At 44.3% G+C, this 19434-nt stretch overlaps 1 protein-coding gene across 1 annotated transcript in view; it reads right to left on the reverse strand.

Annotated features, from left to right (window-relative positions):
* Positions 1-19434, reverse strand: part of LOC138293808 (venom factor-like) — a 473276-nt gene that overhangs the window by 182098 nt on the left and 271744 nt on the right. Inside the window, exon 23 of the mRNA XM_069233135.1 lies at positions 17374-17440. Coding sequence (XP_069089236.1) covers positions 17374-17440 — 67 coding nt within the window. The remainder of the gene's footprint in view (positions 1-17373; positions 17441-19434) is intronic.

Consider the following 19434-nt stretch of genomic DNA (forward strand, 5'->3'; position numbering starts at 1 on the left):
CGTGCAACTCCTCATTGGTTAACATGGTTGCCTATGGGAGATATGAGCCAATGACGATCACCACCAGAAGTGACGGTGATATCCGCAGCGGCCGTGACCACCATTTCATGTGCTCATGTTCACTTGACTCCTGGCACTCGTGCTGAGAAGACCTTCACTGTGTGTGCTGCTGTGTTCTGCCACTGGTAGCCAAGATGCCACATGCTGCAGGGGGAACTTGAGAAGCTTGTGTAGGGTGTTCAACCCCTGTACGCCCAGTTGTATGGGGCACCAGGGCAGCAGGTGAGTCCACTACTACTGTAATGTCTGTGAGTGGTACGAATGTGGATGGGGGCCTTGGGACGAGGATGATTGTTCTGTTCATGGGATGTGTAGTGTCCAATGCAGTCCCTAAGATGCCACGCTACATGACTGTCTCCTTTTCTCCGTGTTATCCATGCAGGTGAGTGCCCATCAAAAGAAGGGGACCTGGCGGCGTGCCATTGCCAAGCAACTGCAGACCCTGCGGGTCCATGCACGGTGGGGCACCCACTGCAGGAAGCGGTGGGAGGACCTGTGATGCTGGGCGAAGAAGACCGGTGAGGCACAGCTTGGGATGTTCTCCCAATGAGGAAGGGGTGCCCCTCGGACCCTGACCCCCCCTTATGTCCTGTATTTTGGCGGTGGCGTAACCTGAGATGGATGGGCGCTTGAGGGCAGCACAGCAGCCACAGCGTGGTGAGTTCACATTCGTACTTAGGTTATGTGGTGAGTGATGGGTGCAGCCTGTGCAGTGTGTGAAGGCTGTTGAATGTGTGCTAGGTAGCTACTGTATGACTAGGCTTGGGACACATTGATGCTGGATGTGCTACATACATGTGTTCATGTGCCGTGCAGGATTTGATTTAGGGTTGACTTCACTGCTAAGTGGCATCGATGACAGGGCAACTGTGTAGTACATGAGCAGGGTCTTAAATGTGGACAGGGTTCCTGCTTCTGGAATTCACACACATTGTACTCCCAACTATCCAATAAATGTTGCTGGGGCCATATCCCTATCTGCTGTCTGTGGGCACGTCGTGTATGCAAAGTCTGAGGTTTCACATCATGCAGCTATATGTGCTTGGGTTATGTGGCTGTGAAAGTAAGCCTCCAAACGCCCATAGAGTATAAAGTTTGGGTCTAGTGATCGTATGGAGCCATGAGCCAATGGGGTGGGTCAGACATTTATTGAGGGTATGGCTTTCATCCTGTACAGTATTGAATGTGTGTCAGCATGTGTGTAACTCATGAGCATGACTGAGGTGGCACACATAGGCTGTCATTGCAGTGGAAAGTGTGTGTGAAGGCCTGGCATGTAATGACATTGCACTGGAGTATGTTGTAGTGTCTAGTATGTGCCTGTTGTGCTGGCATTGACCACTTGCTCCCTGTTTCTCTTCCTCCCACCCTGTCTCTCTCTGTCCCACCCTCCCTCCCTCTGCTCCTCTGTCTTTGTGTGCAACAGCATCATCTGGGGAAGGTTAGAGGCACCAGAAAGTGGGGAAGCTGCATCCCACGGGTCCCAGGAGGCTGATACCAGCGAAGCCGAGGGGACCAGTGGGACGGAGGGTGAGTGGAGCACCACGGGGAAGACAGCAACTTCTACAGCATCATGAAATACGTCCTCGGATGGGGACTCCCTGGTGGTGGTGGATCCTTCATGCCCTATGCCTGCCCCATCCTTGTTCGCCACCCCCCTTACCAGCACAGCCCTCTCTGTAGGTCCCCACCCAGTTGCCCATGCCCGCTCACCCAGGACGGTGGGCATCTCCTTCGCCGCAGGAACCTCTGCCCCTGCCCCAGTCAGCCCTGCTGCCCTCAATGAGGAGGCTATTGACCTCCTGAGGTCCATCTCTGTTGGGCAGACAACCATTGTGAATGCCTTCCAGGGACTGGCATCCCAGATGCAACAGTCCAGTGCGTTCCTGGAAGGCATTCACAGTGCCCTGTCTGCCCTTCAGAGATCGTTTTAGGCTCTGGCCTCCTCATTGATGGCATCCGTGTTCCTTCTTCTTTCGTCCCCCCTCCAACTACCTGTTCCCACTCCCACATTCCTCTCCCATTTCACATCCAAAACACACTTCAATACCAGCTTGCATCCCCACCAACAGACTCAGAGCGCAAGACATTCACATGCACCACAGACGCCACCACCGCCATGCACACACCCACCATTCAGACTCACACACGCCAACATCCACTACCTACCCTGACTCCCCCACCTGCTCCCCCTTCACAGTCACCTCGCCACTCACACATGCAGACACCGCATCATCAGTCCCAGGTTCAGACACATATCCTGTCACTGCCGCTGTCACCACAACAGCTGACCCCCATGCATGCACCCCATACACCACATCCGCACGCACCACAACAATCAACACAACCACATGCAGCACATCCACCATCCCTGCACACACCAACCCAACATTCACTCACACATCCCCCCTGCCATCTCCCTGTGTCTCCTCCACTTCTCCTCCCTGTACACGTTTATGCCCACACTCATCCACCCAACACACACCCAGCACACACATTTCATACACCCATGCAACAGCACCCAAACTATATCCGCGTACACACCTATCAACCATCCCCTCTCCACAGCTCACCCCCAGGGTCCAGAAGCTCTGAGATGCTCCTAGAGGGTGTGGACTACAACTCCCAGAATGCACCTGGCACAAACTCCTTTTTGGCCACTGGACATTGCTCAGCTTGTAAGTTTCTTCAGGAGTTGGTGTAGGAGACTCTGGTTAGCAAGTTTTCACCTGTAGAAAACAGGGAGTCCCTCCTTGAACCAGTTGAAGCCAGGCAAAGTACATGTGCAGCTGGTGCAGTCCTCCAGAGTGCAGTGTCCAGGTGCAGGTCAGGGGTCCATCTGGGCAGTCCTTCTTCTCCTGTTGTTCTTCCTGGTAGGAATCTGAGGTGTGGGTGGAGGCCTGCCAGTTTTATCCTTGTTCCTGGGTGAAAAACAGGGGGGTCCTGGTTCTCCATTCAGGTGCAGGGTCCTTTGCCCTGTGATGAACACTTCCTGGGAAGTGTGGCAAAAATCAATCCCAGGGAGCAACATTCCTCAAAAATCCTTCATGGCTGAAAATGATTTTTGGAGGTTACATCTGGCTGAACCCACCCACTGGTGTGGCTATAAATCCTAAACACACCCCTCTCCGGCCCTCTCCTAATCTAATCAAGAGGGGACATAATTGTCTTGGTTTTCAGGATGTGAGGGAGGTTCTGGGTTGCTCCAAATGTCTTTCCCTGCCTTTGAAGATCAGTTTGGCAGCCCTCCCCCTTCCTGCTTCCCCATATGTTGAGGGAAGATCTCCTCCCCCAGGCACATCTCCTCCCCCTAATCCAAGCCTCTGGTGGAGGCGTAGATTAGGTTTAGGTGAGCAGGAGGCAGACAGGGTGGGTTTGTCTTTTGTCATAAAAATGGTGAGCAGTGAGGTTTTACTAGCGTCTCATGTTTTAGCAATCCTGAGTAGGGTTTTGATGCATATGGGTTTGGATGGGAAGTGTTTTGGGATGTATTCCTTTCGAATAGGTACAGCAACAGAAGCAAACAGATTGGGGTTCTCCTTAGTAGTCATCATGAAGTTGGGAAAGTGGTTTTAAGAGTATTGTTTAAGATATATCAGGCAGGTGAAGTCATTTACTTTTAGCAGTTCTTAACATATTTGTTCTCTCCATCTCTTCAGGACGTGTGGCAGTTCCGCCTGTGGCAATCTTATTATTTAGGATCATCGACCATTCGTTCATAAAATGGACAGCAAAACAGGCAGAAAAGAGACCATTTGGGAAGAATTTCGGATTCTGTTCATCAGAAATATTTATTGAAGGGTGGGGATGAGGAGGCATAAAATGGGGTCAGCTCTTACCCTGCTTAAACAAACTGGTACAAGAAAGCCAGTGCCTGGACATTTCGGTTATGCACCTTGGAGACTATGGCTTGATCAAAATGTCTGGGTTGGGTTTAGTTAAGGCCATGAAGAGCGATCTGCTGTTGTTAAGTAGTTTGCGGTCTGGGATACATTTTATTATTTTGGAGTTAGTTTCCCATAGATTGGAGAGGAGTGGTTAAGCATAAAGTGGTTCAACGGGCCATGCATAAGGTGAGCAGAGAGATGCGTTGTTTTCATCTTGGAAAAGGTCTCGGGTTGATCCAACATCAGAACATCATGGAAAAAGAGTATGTGTTGTTTAGGCAAGATGAAGTGCATCTTTCTTTTCTGGGTAATGAGGACTATTTATTGGAGCTGCATGAATGCCTTGGTAAGAATTTGGGGGTGAAGCTATGGTGTTAGTGCGGTAAGGCTGTTTGAGCGGCAAGCCCCAGAAACAGCGGCATTACAGTGGAACTGGTGGGGCAGGAAAACGCCTGTAAAAGGGTTTTCCTGGGTGACATGCAGGCACAAGGCTCAGACATTGAGCCCAAAACGGTTTGGGGGCTTGCTGTGGGGCCGGGTGGTGACCTTGGCACAAAAAGAGGATTGGAGCAGCTGGGGTCAGTTGTTGAAGGATATGAGTGAGAAGAAAGGAGATTTGCCAAATGATGAACTGTTGGGGTTGAGAGGTTGTTTCATGTTGGGGTGGGTTTAGTGGCAGTGGGGGATAGTTTATTTTGATGCATTAGTGAGGCTGGGATTATCCAAAAGAAGTTCAACTGCTTCCCTGTCCTCAAAAAGCAGCCTTTAACTCTGATGGAGAGTCCTGTTATTGTTTCATACTGGCCGTTTGAATCAAGGAGAATAAAGTAATTGGAAAGCATTAGTAATGCTACTGAAGATATTTGGGTCTGGGAAGCTGGGGATGTGCTGGTGATTGTTAGGTTAATCACAACATGTTTTTAATTGGGCAGATTTCAGCTATTGAAGGGGATGCAGGGGCCTAGGTTGTAATTGGGTCAGAGAGAACTGAGAACCTGGAAACGTCTGTCAATCTGGAGTGCTTTAATATCAGAAAGCTGCAAAGAATGTATTTTAAAAATAAACTAAAAGAAGAACCAATCATTACAGGCGACACCTATCAGGTGACCCTGGCAATAAAAGGGCCAGTTTGCACGAGCCAGGCTAGTTATACCAACAAGAGCAATGTGAGTATGTGTTGTTCCTCACTATTCATCATGTGGGAGTAAGGCCCCAATGTTACAGAAGGGTCTGGTGACAATTAGCTTGAGGGATTTCAGTGAAGACAGTTGGTGATTACGAAATGACTGAAACTTGTGACGGTTCATTTCTCAAGCTAGGGTTCCCAGATCTAACGTTATCTGCATGATCAGCCACTAAAGGTCTCATCAGTGTAGGAAAGAATTGTAGGAAACTGGACTTCTCTTTGTAGATGATCTCCCATTTCTTGCCCCATTTGAACTACTATATGCTGTTTTCTTACTCTAACAGTGCACCGAAGCCTGTTAACCAGTCTTCAGTGCCAGTGTTCTTTCCCCTAAAAATGACATACTCAGTTGTAACCCATTTGGCTGGGACTTTAGCATCCCTGTAAGTCCCCAGTAAATGGCATCCCTGGTTCCTATGTCATGGGTACTAAAGAGGGTCCCTACGGGCTGCAACATGTATCATGCCACCCTAAGGGAACCACACTAAAACACGTGCAGACTGTAATTACGGAAAATGTGCAATGATTTCAGCCATCATGAAGGTGCTTGAATTCGATTTCTCACTAAGAGTGGCAAGTTTGTTTTTAGCATAAAGTTTTCCAGCATTGACTTTCTTCTGCATAGTAACTGCTTCAGATATTTTACAGAGACAATGAGAACTGATGTAGTACATGCTATTTAGAGATCTATTTGCACCAGGAAGCAATTGGCTCACTTTAATGATGTTTAAGAGTATAATCTGCAAGCCGGCCTTTAGCTCGAGCTTGGCACACCCCTAAACCTTAGTGACAGATACATTTTTCCATGGATGAGGTGCTGGTACAAGGATTCTTAATGGCAAAGGTCTTTGGTGTGCACGGTCGACCTCTATGACACTCATAAACTGAAGCCGGGCACAAGCCAAGGTTACACATGGGTAGACGGTGTCTACCCACTCTTTTCACAGAGTGGACACCATCTGCCCTGCCAAAAGGTTGAACCCATTGAAAGATGCTGAACTTGTCATGGTGTATATTTCAGAGACCAGGGCACATTCAGTGGCACCCTCACGTTGTCTGCTTTCATTCTGAGCAGCAACGTGCAGGCAGGGGTGGGGGTTATCAGAGAGGCTATCAGGCCTCCTTTTGTTGGTGTATCTTGGCTGGGAGCTATGCAGGGGATCACACCTAAATGCAAAGGAGGGGAAACGAAAGCACAGAGCTTATCACTTCACCTTCAGAGGTACTTAAGAAAGGCATGCTTTTGACTTTGTGTAATCCCTGTATATAAGAGATATGCATGCACTGTAAGAATGTCAGATGTGTTGTTCTGTCCCAGTATTTACGCAAGTAACAATTTAAATACTACTATTATGTTTTATTTATTTGACATCACTTTAGGGTTACTCATCCCAATGCAGGGTGTCAATGTGCTTTACATCACACATACACATTATACACTGACAGTAAATATGTGTAAATTAATGTACAGGATGTATTACATAAGACACTGAGGGTTACAAGGTGCAGTAGTCACATGTCCCTTAAAGCTCACTGTTCTATATTAGAAGGATTACAATTTAAAGTATCTCTGTGTTAAAAGCAGTAACCAATGTACCTATTTACATCAAATAAAAATCTGTCATGTGAGTGTTACATGATGTGTTTTGCAGGAGACATATTTACCCTCCATGCTACTTTGATTCAAAACTGGGACTAAAAACACAGATCACTCCAGAAAATCGTTAACATCCAGAGATATCTGACAAGTATTATTATTCACTGAGATTTAGTTGGTTCACAGAAATATCTGCAGCAGGTGCCTTAACCTCATAAGATATTTTAAAATGCGTACTTTTCAAACAATTAAGCAGAACAGATTTACTCCCACGTTTCTCCTTGTTGCAAGTTTCTCTGTGGCAGAGTTTAAGAAAATACATGTATAAGTTGAGGCCCAGATTTTGCATTTGGGTTATGTCACTTTCAACTTGGGTTATCTCATTTGTTAAATGTAGCAATGCGCTCAAATGTGCTAATCATGGTCTGCTAAACATATATATGACTTCTTAAGATATGATGTCACTTCCTGTGAGGTCATGAGTTGTGATGCCACTTCCTGTGATGGCACGTGCTATGTCACACACCGTGATGTCAAGTTCCATGATGTCACTTGCATGCTGCCTAAATTGGTTAGTCCAACCACTTCTTTTTTTAGGACCTGTGCCCTGAACTGAAACTGAAGTGCACTGCCATTTACTTAGTTTCACAAAGATGCCAGACAAATAATTGTGCACACCCCTACATTGTTATGCAAACATACAAAATACTGCAGAGTGCATTTGTGCCTTGATTGCCATGATGCATTAATCATTGTGCTGTGCACTCACACCTCAGAATGTGAAGCAATTGAGAACTAGAAAGCAAGCTCAGTTTGATCAAGAATGTTAAAGCACCCCTTGTCACATAGCTTTAGATTTGGAAATCAACAGGGATTTGATTCATGCGCTTAAAAAAGAACAGGGTAGAATGTTTTCAGAGGTTCTTTATTTAAGAATCTTTTTAGATTTTCAGGAGAAGAAAATCAACTTTGGGTTTTTGTCTAGAGAAAACTTGTTTGGTTGTGCACTTATTTACATAATACACTACAAATACCCCCGACAAGGACAGACACATTGAATACCTTCCTTTACATAATAGATTGATTATTAAATAAAAAAAGTGGACTGCCAAATCTTCACTGACAATACACAATGACAGTAGATAATTATGACACTAGTCAATGAGTAAATCACTGAACCATAGGAAAATGGTGGCCAGACACTCTAGGATTAAGGGGAAATTGGGCTCCAGACAAAGAGTGTTTCCACAGAGCTCCATCATTTCTTAAGTTCTAAAGGCCTAAACAACTGCCATCTTCATCAAAAAAGGTAATGTTCCTTAAAATACCTGTCTACTTCTTACAAGGGTACAAGGACATTGACTCCAGTCCAAGGACCATCTCTAGTTCATCTCTAATCTATTAGACCTTATTGCAAATAAACCTAAACTTAATGCCTGAGCCAAATTCCTTCTACTGCTTCACTTCTCGCACGTTCATAACAGCCATCTCCATCAAAGAATCGCTGAATTTCCCTTTCAGCATGTACCAGAATCCATACTCGAGTGAAACCTAAAGGACTTTTTATCCCAGCAGTTGCACAGACAAAAAGCACAAATTAAGCTCCTAATTACAATTTACCAAGGCCTCTCACCCCTAGACATTTTGCCTACATGACTATCTGTCCATTGGATCTTCACTTGCAGTCACACTTCTACCACCACATTTATAATTTCATGGCAATTCTACCACCCAATTTCACCTTCTCTTAGCAAATGAAAGCCTGATAGAATATTGTTATGGTCCTTTGAGACATTTGACTCTATTGAACCCTATGCGGTGGATGGACACTTACTGAAATGGTTCAATTTCCTGTGACCATTTATACAGGAACCGATGACTGAATAACAACATGAAGTCAGCATTACTCTGTCATGAAACTTTTTGATTTACTGTGCTTTCTGTTCTAATTGTTGTAAGCTTAGATGTTAGCTTAATCCTGTGTTTTAGGCCTTGAATTGAAAGACCTCTTCTGTTGAAAGTAAGCTATCATAAAATTCAAATAAAGCATCACCATTCATCACCAGATTAACTGATGAATCTGGACCACCAACTTGTACGGACTACACCACATCATTTCCCTGAGAGATGATGGCTTTATTTTGAGTTGCACACAATTTATGTCTGTTAGACCTGTCAGCTCTTGGCGTGACTTGCCCTGTCTTTTGGCTTCCGAGCTACTGTTTTTGATCTTGTGCTGGATTTCGTTTTTTGCCAGCTTTATGACTCTGGGCACTTTACCACTGCTGACCACTGCTAAAGTGCAGGTGCTCTCTGTCTAAATTGTATTGGTTATTGTTTATTCATGATTGGTACATTTGATTTACTAGTAAGTACCTAGTATAATGCACCAGGTGTGCCCAGGCCTGTAAATCAAATGCTACTGGTGGACCTGCAGCACTGGTTGTGCCACCCACATGAGTAGCCCTTCAAACATGTCTCAGGCCTGCCATTACAGTGCATGTGTGGGCAGTTTTACACTGCTATTGCACTTGCCAGGCCCAAACGTTCCCTTTTACTACATGAAAGTCACCCCTAAGGTAGGGCCAAGCCGGACCGATGAGCAGGGTGCAGTGTATTCAAAAGGTAAGACATGTACTGGTCTGTTTTACATGTTCTGATAATGAAATACTGCTAAATTCGGTTTTCACTGTTGCAAGGCCTATCTCTCCCATATGGTGACATGGGGATTGCCTTGAAATATCTTTTTAGTGTACTAAAAAATTAAAAATATATCTTTTGGTGAAGTTGGTTTCCCACTTTTAGAAAGGGGGCATTTTCTTGCTTAACCATTCTGTGCCTCTGGGTCTGGGACTGGGTCGGGATGACAGTTGAGCTGTTTGTGACTTCATTCTAGACAGTCACACAAAGAGAGCTGACGTGGGCTCTGCATATCATGAAGGGTCTTCCTGAGCTAGAGTGGTGGGAGGAGCTAACACTTGCATGTGAATAGGGCTGTGCCTGTCCTTACACAAAGCAGTCTCTAACCCCTGGGAGAGTGTCTGGGACCACGGTAGGAAAGGCAGGGCCTTATGCACTACAAAGACTTTTCTTTGACGTTTACCTAATTCAAAGGCAGAAATGGGTATAAATACTGGAACTCTGACACCCAAAAGTTAGAATCCTTCTGGACTGAGGACATTCTGCCAGGAATAAAGGCTAGATGCTGTAGGAGGGACTGCCACTCTGCCTGTTGCTTTGCTGTGCTGGCCTGCTGCTTGCTGCTTCTGTCCTGGGAATGAAAGGACTGGACTTTTCTTTCTACAGCCTGCTTCCAAAGGTTCTCCAAGGGCTTAGACTGAGCTTTCCCCCTGTTAAGAAGTCTCAGGGACATCAAAGACTTCATCTGTCAGCACCTGAGCTCTCTTGCTGAGAGTCCTGACTTGCCAAGTGGTGTCAAATCCAGTTCCTGGGCCCTTGGGAGTGAGTCCGGGTGCAACCAAGAAGAAACCAAGCACATCGCCTCCAGAGCGACTTCGGAACCGGCGCCGTTGTCTGAATCCATGCCACTGCTTGCGCCGAAGCTGTTTTCACTGCTGAGTGCCACGACCGCAACTCACACCGGGGGGCCCAATGCCACCGCAGCACCTCCAAGCCCCGCCACAGCATGAGTCCTGAGTGCCGTGCCACTGATGTCCGTGACACCTGTCTCCGATACAGCACCTGTGGCCCCATGGTGTGATCACAACACTGGGAATTCGAGGCCTCACATCTTGACCTACTGGATTCATCGAACCCACCTTGTCTTAAGGAACCAACCACCGGCACCTCATTACCTCCCCTGCATCCATAAGGAATTGATGCCTCACCTCCCCTGCCTAGCAGTATGGAACCAACACCTCACCTCCCCAGTAGCAGTAAGGGTCCGACGTTTCACTGGCTCTAGCGAAGCCTCACCTCCCCAACTCTGTGCACCATCTTTGTTACCTCATTTTCCAAGGTACTGTACTTGGGGTCCGTGCAACTCCATGACTGGCCCGCACTCCCTCGCGAGTGGTGTCGGACTATTGGGAAAAACTCCGTCAAGACGTTGTGAAAGCCCCAGGTGGAGCTATTGTTTTTCTAAGTACTATACTAAGATTTCATCTTTGAACATTTGTATCTTTACTTGTCTAAGTTGGATTTTTGTCATTTTGATCTTCTTTTAATCAGATAAATATTGGCTATTTTTCTAAACTGGTGTCAAGTACTTTTGTGGTGTTTTCACTGTGTTACTGTGTGTGTGTGTGTGTACAAATACTTTGCACATTGCCTGTGAGATAATCCTTACTGATTGAGCAAATCTACAAAGGGAGTGATCAGGGGTTATCTTAGCTCTGTGACTTCCTTACCCTGACTAGAGTGAGGGTCCCTACTTGGACAGGGTGCAAACCACTGGCAACTAGAGACCCCATTTCTAACAATGCAGCTAATGGTTAATGCACCAACCACAAAACCTTGTTTGGTATCTCACTTTTCTGTGCCACATACTGGCCAACTGAAAGATAGCATGTTCACCCTATGCAGATTTGATCATGTGGTACTTCAGCTACACATCACTTTTTGCACCCTTCTCCTTCTACACCAATATAATCTAGTCCTCTGAACCTTTACCCCTAACACGTTTATTTCAGTTCAATCTCTGAATTCATATTAGTGACCAGTACTTCTCCAGTGGTAACTCATCTAACTCTCAACTAAAGTCACGTGTTTTTGGTGTTCTTTCCTGGGATTTCCTGTAATTCCAGTTGTTTACTTAATCTTATCCCTGTCTGTCCTCTCTATATTCGTCATGGTTAATCCATTTTGTGGCTGAATGGATGTTATGTTTTCTATTCTCCACAAGGCTCACTAATCCAACAAAACAAAGTGTAGTAAACTTTTGGTTACCTTCTTTACCCTCAGAGTTGCATGTTGTGTGTTATTCCATCACCTGCTAGCTAAACTCTCGCACAATAAACTTTAGAGTGCCACCAACATTCGATTTGAGCAAAGTGACCTCAGCCGACCAGGAATGTATTAATTCCTCCACCTCTGCTATTCTGTGGACTCCTGGCGGCAGATTTATGGAATGTGGAGCTGCACCGAGTGCAGCACCATTTTCCCTGTGCCCCCTAGCACCCCTCTACAGCCACCATATGTGCGCAGTATTTAAAATACGGCGCACCATGGCACAGGATAGGGGGCAATAGCGTCATTTTTTGTGACGCTATTGATGTACTCTGCAGGAGTAGTGCCAAAATATTGGTGCTACTCCTGCAGAGTACATAGGGCCCCATTCTAAAGAATGGAAGCTCTGATTTAACGCCTGCTCTTGAGCAGGCGTTAAAAGTGCCGTAAAAAATGGTGCAAGGAAATCTCATAGCTCTCCTTACGCCATTTTTCCTGCTCTCCAAACAGGGGAAGGCCCCCTTTGCATACATTATGCCTGGCACAGGCATAATGTAGTGCAAAGGGTTACCGAGTGGCACAATGCATGCATTGCACCACTCTGTAAATACAGCGCGGGGATTTTGGCGTTGTTGGGCCACATTAACGCAAAAAATAATGATGTTAGTGTGGCACAAGGTGGCGCTAGGGCATTACAAATATGCCCCCTAATGTCTCTAGCGTGATACAAACCCCTTAACCATTAGATGAACAGGACACTTTAAACCTACAGTCATTAAGCCATTAAGTCCAAGCTTCCCCTCCACATCTAACTCTCAAGTTCTCTGGTTGGCCTGTTCATCCTGCTCAACCCACGCAGTCTAACCTCCATCTCTCCCACTCTCAAACACTAGCTGCACATCTCTCTAGTAGCCTCACATTGTGCCTACGGTCACAACATCACTTAATTCCAACATTTAGTACCAATAGCCTGAAATGCAAATCCTCAAGTTCAAGACACATACATCATAACAATCTCATTAAAGCTGATCCACCCACCAACCCAACCCAACGCACTCCCACACCACACCTTACACTATGCTTTCATGCGTGCTCTTTAACGCAACATCAGCTGATGCTCTCTGCACCGAAATATTAAGTTTCTCGTAACCTTGATGCTATCATCATCACAGAATCTTGGTTAAATTACCACACCAACTAAATAATTGACTTGCGTGTCCTGTAAAACTACACACTTATGAGGGCAGAAAGTATAAAACAGGAAATGGTTTATTAAGGAATTCATCTTCTGTAGCCTCAAGCCAACACGAGCGTGTTACACCTTTAAATGTTTCAACATCTCTCTGTCTCTCTCCATCACCCACTTTATTTATAAACACACAATCTGCCTTCCATCTAAGGGCAATACCAAATTAATTGACCAGGTTTCTGAATACGTAACAGACAGTCATGTGATTTCCACAAACAACACCTTTTCCCGTGATTTTCATACTGACAGTGGGAATCCAAAATGTAAACATTTTGTGGATATAAAAAATATCAACAGTGTATGCTGTTTCCCCCACATTCCCAGTGATTGTCTGTCAAATAAAATCTCCATAATGTCACAATGTCTTTATTATTGTTCCTGAGAAATCTCTCTATGCAGGAAACGAGTCAAGTCAGCAGCTCCTCCTGCTAACAGAGGAAAATTTAAAATAATTGCTGGAATACTTTACAGACAAAATTCAGCCAATGAAAAACAAGTTTAACTTAACATTCATTAATGCCTCCAGTTCCTCCTCCTAAATCCACTCATAATTGTGACCCCTTCTTCCTTATTACAACGGAACAACTAGAAAGGTCCATCAAAATTCTTAAAGCTACAAACTATTTCATCGACTCCAGTCCAGGTAAAATAATCAAGTTTCTAATCTTCCAAGACACTTTTTAATATTTGATCAATGCATCTCTTACCCAAGTCAGTTCCCTGTTGTCATTAAAGACAGGTGAAATTACTCTAATCCCTTTAAAAAACTAATCTCGATCCATCCTTAACATCTAACTTCCGTCCAGTCTCTAATCTTCCTTGGCTCTGTAAAACTGTAGGGAAAATAGCCACCAATCAGCAAAATACTATCATATTTGTCAACATTTATTGGAAGACCATCGGTTTAGCGTCAGACTGGACTTCTGTATCGAACCAGCAGCATTAAAGGCACTTGAGGATGTATTCTACATCTTAGACGAAGGTGATTCTTGCTGACTACACTATTAGATTTATCGACAGCCTTCAATACAATTGGCCAGAGAAGACACCTCCAAATACTCAAACACTGCATGGGCTACTGAGACGAGGTGTTAAGTTGTTTCTAAAATTTCGTAACCAAGAGATCTCAATTGGTAAATACCAGAGATCACAATTTCACCACGGCCATCATGACATGTGGAGTCCCGAAAGGATACTTATTAGTGCCAACAATATTTGCTCTCTATCTGGAGCCAATACGTCTGATCCTACATAACTTAGAGGTCACCCTTCACCAACATGCGAATGACACCAAGCTGTATCTAAAAACCTCACCTGAGAAGATTGCTAACCAAAGAAGCTGCCTGTTTCAAGTATAAATATGGATGAAATAGGATCTCCTGTTCCTAAGTGACCAGAAATGTGTATTTCTTTTCCTTTCAAACTAAGAAGATTCAACCCGAAGCTCCAAGGCTGTTTAAAATAGGATGGATTTGCACCCACCTTTACCCCTATAGCCAAATCCTTTGGCTACACTTCACTTGCCCACACACGTTTCAAACATCAACAATGTGGTGAAAGCTGAAAGCCTGCTTCTCCAGTACACTGAGAAAAATTCATCCTCTTATCCCCTTAGATCAGAGGTCTTCAATCTGTGGGGTGCGACCCCCAGGGGATCTGGAGAATTCTGGGCAGGGGGGCGCACATTTCCCAGCGTCACTTCATCCCATTGTTAAGATGCTTCAGCTGAATTTTGGTCAGGGAGTCCCCTGTGCTGTGAAAGGAAGCTGCACAGACAGCTAAAGACGCCTTCGTGCCAGGGGTCCTGCTTCCTGAATTAAATGTGCGCTACGAGCTAATCTGCACATATAATGGATGCTTTGGAGCCAGTACTGGCTTTAATTGACCCAAGCACTCGAAGCTTTGTGACGATAAACATTTAGGGGCATATTTAAAAGCCTGTAGCGCCTCCTTGCGCCACATTTGCATCATTTTCTTTACGCAAATGTGGCCCAACGAGGCCAAAAACGATGTGTCATATTTACAAAGTGGCGCAGTGCTTGCATTGCGCCACTTTGTAACCCTGTGCCCCACATTATGCCTGCGCCAGGCATAATGTATGCAAGGGGGGAGTTCCGGCACTAGGGGGGCCATAAAAATGGTGCAAAGGAATCTATGATATTCCTGTGCGTCATTTTTATCTGCATTTTTTAACGCATGTTAAGTGCAGGCGTTAAACAGAGGATCCCATTGAATACAATGGGCCTCTGGGTGATTTGCAGGATTAGCGTAATCATTTTTTATGCTAATCCTGTAAAAAAGTATGGCGCTAGTCACCCTAACTACCGCTATGGTGCGCTGTATTTTAAACACAGTGCTACCATGGTGGCATTGGGGGGCGCTAAGGGGGAAAGAAAAGGGCATGTTGCACACAGTTTTCACTAATCTGCCCCTTATTCTTTTTGAGTGGTAGTGCAAAGAATTAACAACTGCACTATTAAGTGTATGCTATTAATTGTAATTGTATTTTCATAGCGCTTACGTCAAGTGGAGCTGTTGAAGGGACAACTATTAAAAAAATGGTTTTGCATGTGCTCTGCTATTACGTAAATCTACATTTAGGAAGTGTAATGTAAGTATAAAATAATGCCTTCAATATACACACTTACTCCATCACAAACGTGAGGATAGTTACTCCATCACAGATGCTAGGGATATCAAATCCACCTTAATACAAGTGGAAAGTTGTACTTTCTGTGACAGGCTGTGACCCCGGCGCACTATAAATACACAAGTCACTATTCTCCACTGCACCAAGCAAGGTTTAATTCTGTTGCTCTCCAGTTACACACAAATCTCTGCTGTGCATTAACTAATTTAAGTTTTATAATGCACTACAGTGCATTTCCCAATGAGCAACAACTTTCTTTTATTTATTTTTCATTTAAGCTGGCTGTTATTTTATATGTAGCTACCTGACGGAGGAAGACCTAAAAAAAACGTACAGAATATACTGGGGCTTATTAATGAGAGGCTTGCGCAGACGCAGCATCACTTTTTTTGATACTCCAGCGGTACAAGTCTCTCAATCAAACCTATGAGGCAACGCAAAGCCATCCTGCATGGCTTTGTGTGTCCTCATGCATATGGAGTAAGGCAAACCAGAGCAAGCCACCGCGTTACCTTACTTTGCATCAATGAAGCGTTCCAAGGGCATTGTGGTGGATGTTCCCACCCAAGACCCATGGATTTTGACATTACCCCAGATTTACAAAATCATGTAAACTGGAGCAATGCTAAAACCTTACGCCTCCACAGAGCAGGCATAATGGGGAGAAATATTTTATTTCTCCCTGTTTTTTTCCTCTTTCCATGTCTGTTGCATTCTGCAGCACATATAGAAAGAGCAAAATGCCTCTCGGGATTGTTTTTGTGCAGGACGGCCCCCCTTCCTGCTCAAAAACAATTCTGCCTATGTTGGCACTAGATAGCAATTTGTGCACCAGCGCAGGGGGAAAGGACAGGAATGCACTCTATTACAGTCCATTCCTGCCCTTTTATATTTGTGTAGGGCAGTGTAGCAAGAAGACTTGCAGCACTGCCCTATACCAATTCCTCATAAATGAGGACCTTTGTTTTTAGCCACATCTTTGACCAGGCCCTCGCCTTCGCTGACCTTTGGTTTTCTAAACACTGTTTAATATTATTTCCTCATCGTAAAAATGATTTGCCGCAGGAATTGGGGATGTTTATGATTGTCGATGATGAGGAATACCAGGTTGTAGAAATTTTTACCAGGAGGGAATCCTTACACCTAAAAATATTTGAGAGGGGGTCCCGCATCAAACATTTTTAAGACCTCTGCCTTAGATACTCTAAAAACAGATGTCCATTTTCTGGCAGCACCATTGATAGTGATACTACATTTGACTGCTAGGTTAGTCCATGATGCAAGCAAATTCAACCATTTCACACCTCTACATTGCATTCTGCAGTGGTTGCCTATTTCATCAAGAATCAAATTCAAAATCTGCTGCTTTGCTCATAAAGCCAGCCATAAAAACTCCCTGCCATATCGTGCAGGTCTTTTCACTATCTCCAGCAACTAAACAGACCTAAGAAGTCACAAAAACGTTATCCTCGAATCTCGCAAATTCATAGGCTCTGCAGCATAGAAACCTTTCTTCTGTGCTGCACCTCCTCAGAATGGACTTCTGTGATGCCTCATCTTTGAACTGTTATAATATACTTCTATAATCACTTGCTTGTGGAGTGCTTATTATGCTCAGGTATGACTGCTTGTGATGCTATTTGTTATGTTGTGATCCCTGTTGCATTTCTGAAATGTGTTAATGCAAAGCACCATCAGAAGGATAACTTCCAGGCTGTGGTATGTAAATGACAACTAAATAAATACATAAATAAGTAATCATTCAGGTGGTGGAAATGCACTCGCTGTACAAATTCAGATAGCATAGCAAAACCATTGTTGATCAGTGCACTATACCTGCTCCACTGCTCTCGGGATCCAAGATAACACTCTTTACATTTTTCAAGATTCTCATTCCTTCTGGCTGCAGAGGAAACATAAGGAGTTATACATATCATACGAAAATAAATCTATGGACACAGACACGAGTGTTGATGTTCTGTTCTCCTCCAGCAAGTCTAAATGGAAACATTTGGCCATCCACAGATATGGAAAATTCTCATTTAGACCTTTATTCAAGCTTCAGTCTTAGTAAAATAGATCCATTTCAAGAATTATTACCCATCATAAAATCATCATCATCACTCCTAACTGTTGGGATAATACCGGAGGTGAAAGTGAATCCTGGAAAACTTCAATACTATAGTATTAATTACATAATTCGCTCTTTAAACTAAGAAGGACGTCAGAAAGGGGCTTTGTATGTTCATTGTGATGCTGCTCTTTTAAGCCTGACAGACAGAATGCACCCACAATGCCCTGCATCTGCCTGGCATTGTCAATTCTGTTCCTCGCTGTCCTTCCTGCACATTCACAATCATTAATGGCGTTTTGTTCTTCCTATGTGTGCTGCAGAATGAAGCACACATAGGGAAAGCAAAAACGAGGAGAAATAAAAGTATTTCTCATTGTTGCACCATGCTAATGCCACCCCTTGGGTGGCGTTAGTTTTTAGCGCTGCTTCAAGTTTACGAATCCTTGTGTATCTTGGACAGCATAAAAATGCAATGGGTGTTGCAGTGGAACGCCCACAGCAACACCCATTGCACGCCTCTTTCACACCGTCATGCTTGCAAATATGGGGCAAGGCATTGTGCCATCGGAACGTCGGTAAAAGTGATGTTACGGTGGCACAGTGCCCTTGTAAATGAGGGCCCCAAAGTGCACACTACATCCTTTTAATTTCTGTATAACCTACCTCAGTATCCAGGTGTGTGTGGAGGTGGAATAGTAAATACACACTCCTTTACAGTCAATGGCCGGTCTTTACATATATAGGTATGCCATATGTGTGTGGATGCAAGTGCATATTCATATTTTCCTATGGTAATAGGAAGTTTTGATTCTGTACTAAGATCACACAAATTCATATGAGTACCCCTATAAATAATCATTGGAAGCAACTTTAGGGTTAGAATCCAGTTTCTTAGAAAGACATAAATTAATCTGTTGTAGTGGCTCTCCAACTTGAACTCCCTTCCGGGCTGTGGTAGTTTTTGGTAGCAAAAAATACTTTTGAATATTGGGGCCTGCCCCTCTCTCCAATGGTTTTCGAAAGTGGCTCCAAACTAATTTTTAGATCTCATGGTCAAAACAAAAGCCTGCAAATCCAAATGATGCTTGGCAGAAAGTGTCTCGAGGCTTAAGGCTGGAAAATCTAATTGCAAAATCTGTATGTGGTGTTGGCTAAGATGCAAATTCCCTTCACTAGAGATCAGCACTGCCACCTGGGATCAACCTGTGGAGGTCTCTGAAAATAAATAGCAGCGGAAGACAAAATGTTAAGAGACAACAGGAGGAAAGCCGAACATGCAGCGGATGCTTTTGACGAGAACAGTATGTTACTATAAATGGCCACAAATCACACGATTCATATCCAGGAGCATTGCTCTTAGCTACATGTACAATTTAAATAGTATGGATTTGTTGCCTTGCTCCCTTCCCTGCCAACTGATATTGTTTAGCGATTAGCTTGCTAAGCTGTTTCATACTGTAGCTAGCGTGGTTCGCAGTTGAAGTGTTATGGAATTTTCCTGTCCAGTGACTAAAGGGGCCTGATTTAAATTTTGTGTGAAAGTTACTCCACCTCAAACGTGAGGGATATCAAATCCACCTTAATACAAGTGGTATCAGATTTAATGCACTTGTAATAGAGCGGAGAGGATACCAATCTCGTTTCTGATAGAGTAACTCATCCGCCAAACTTTAATTTAGGCTCTAAGTTGTTGATGTTGAACAGTGTCTTCTTTTAGTATGGTGATTTGGTAATCTGTACTTATTTATGTGCTGAGTGCTGGTTTAAAACTAAAACCAATAAAAATCAATTTAAAAAAGTATTCGGCAGTGCACCAATTGTGG

This window comes from Pleurodeles waltl, chromosome 4_2, assembly GCF_031143425.1.
Source record: "Pleurodeles waltl isolate 20211129_DDA chromosome 4_2, aPleWal1.hap1.20221129, whole genome shotgun sequence".
NCBI classification, from domain to species: domain Eukaryota; kingdom Metazoa; phylum Chordata; class Amphibia; order Caudata; family Salamandridae; genus Pleurodeles; species Pleurodeles waltl.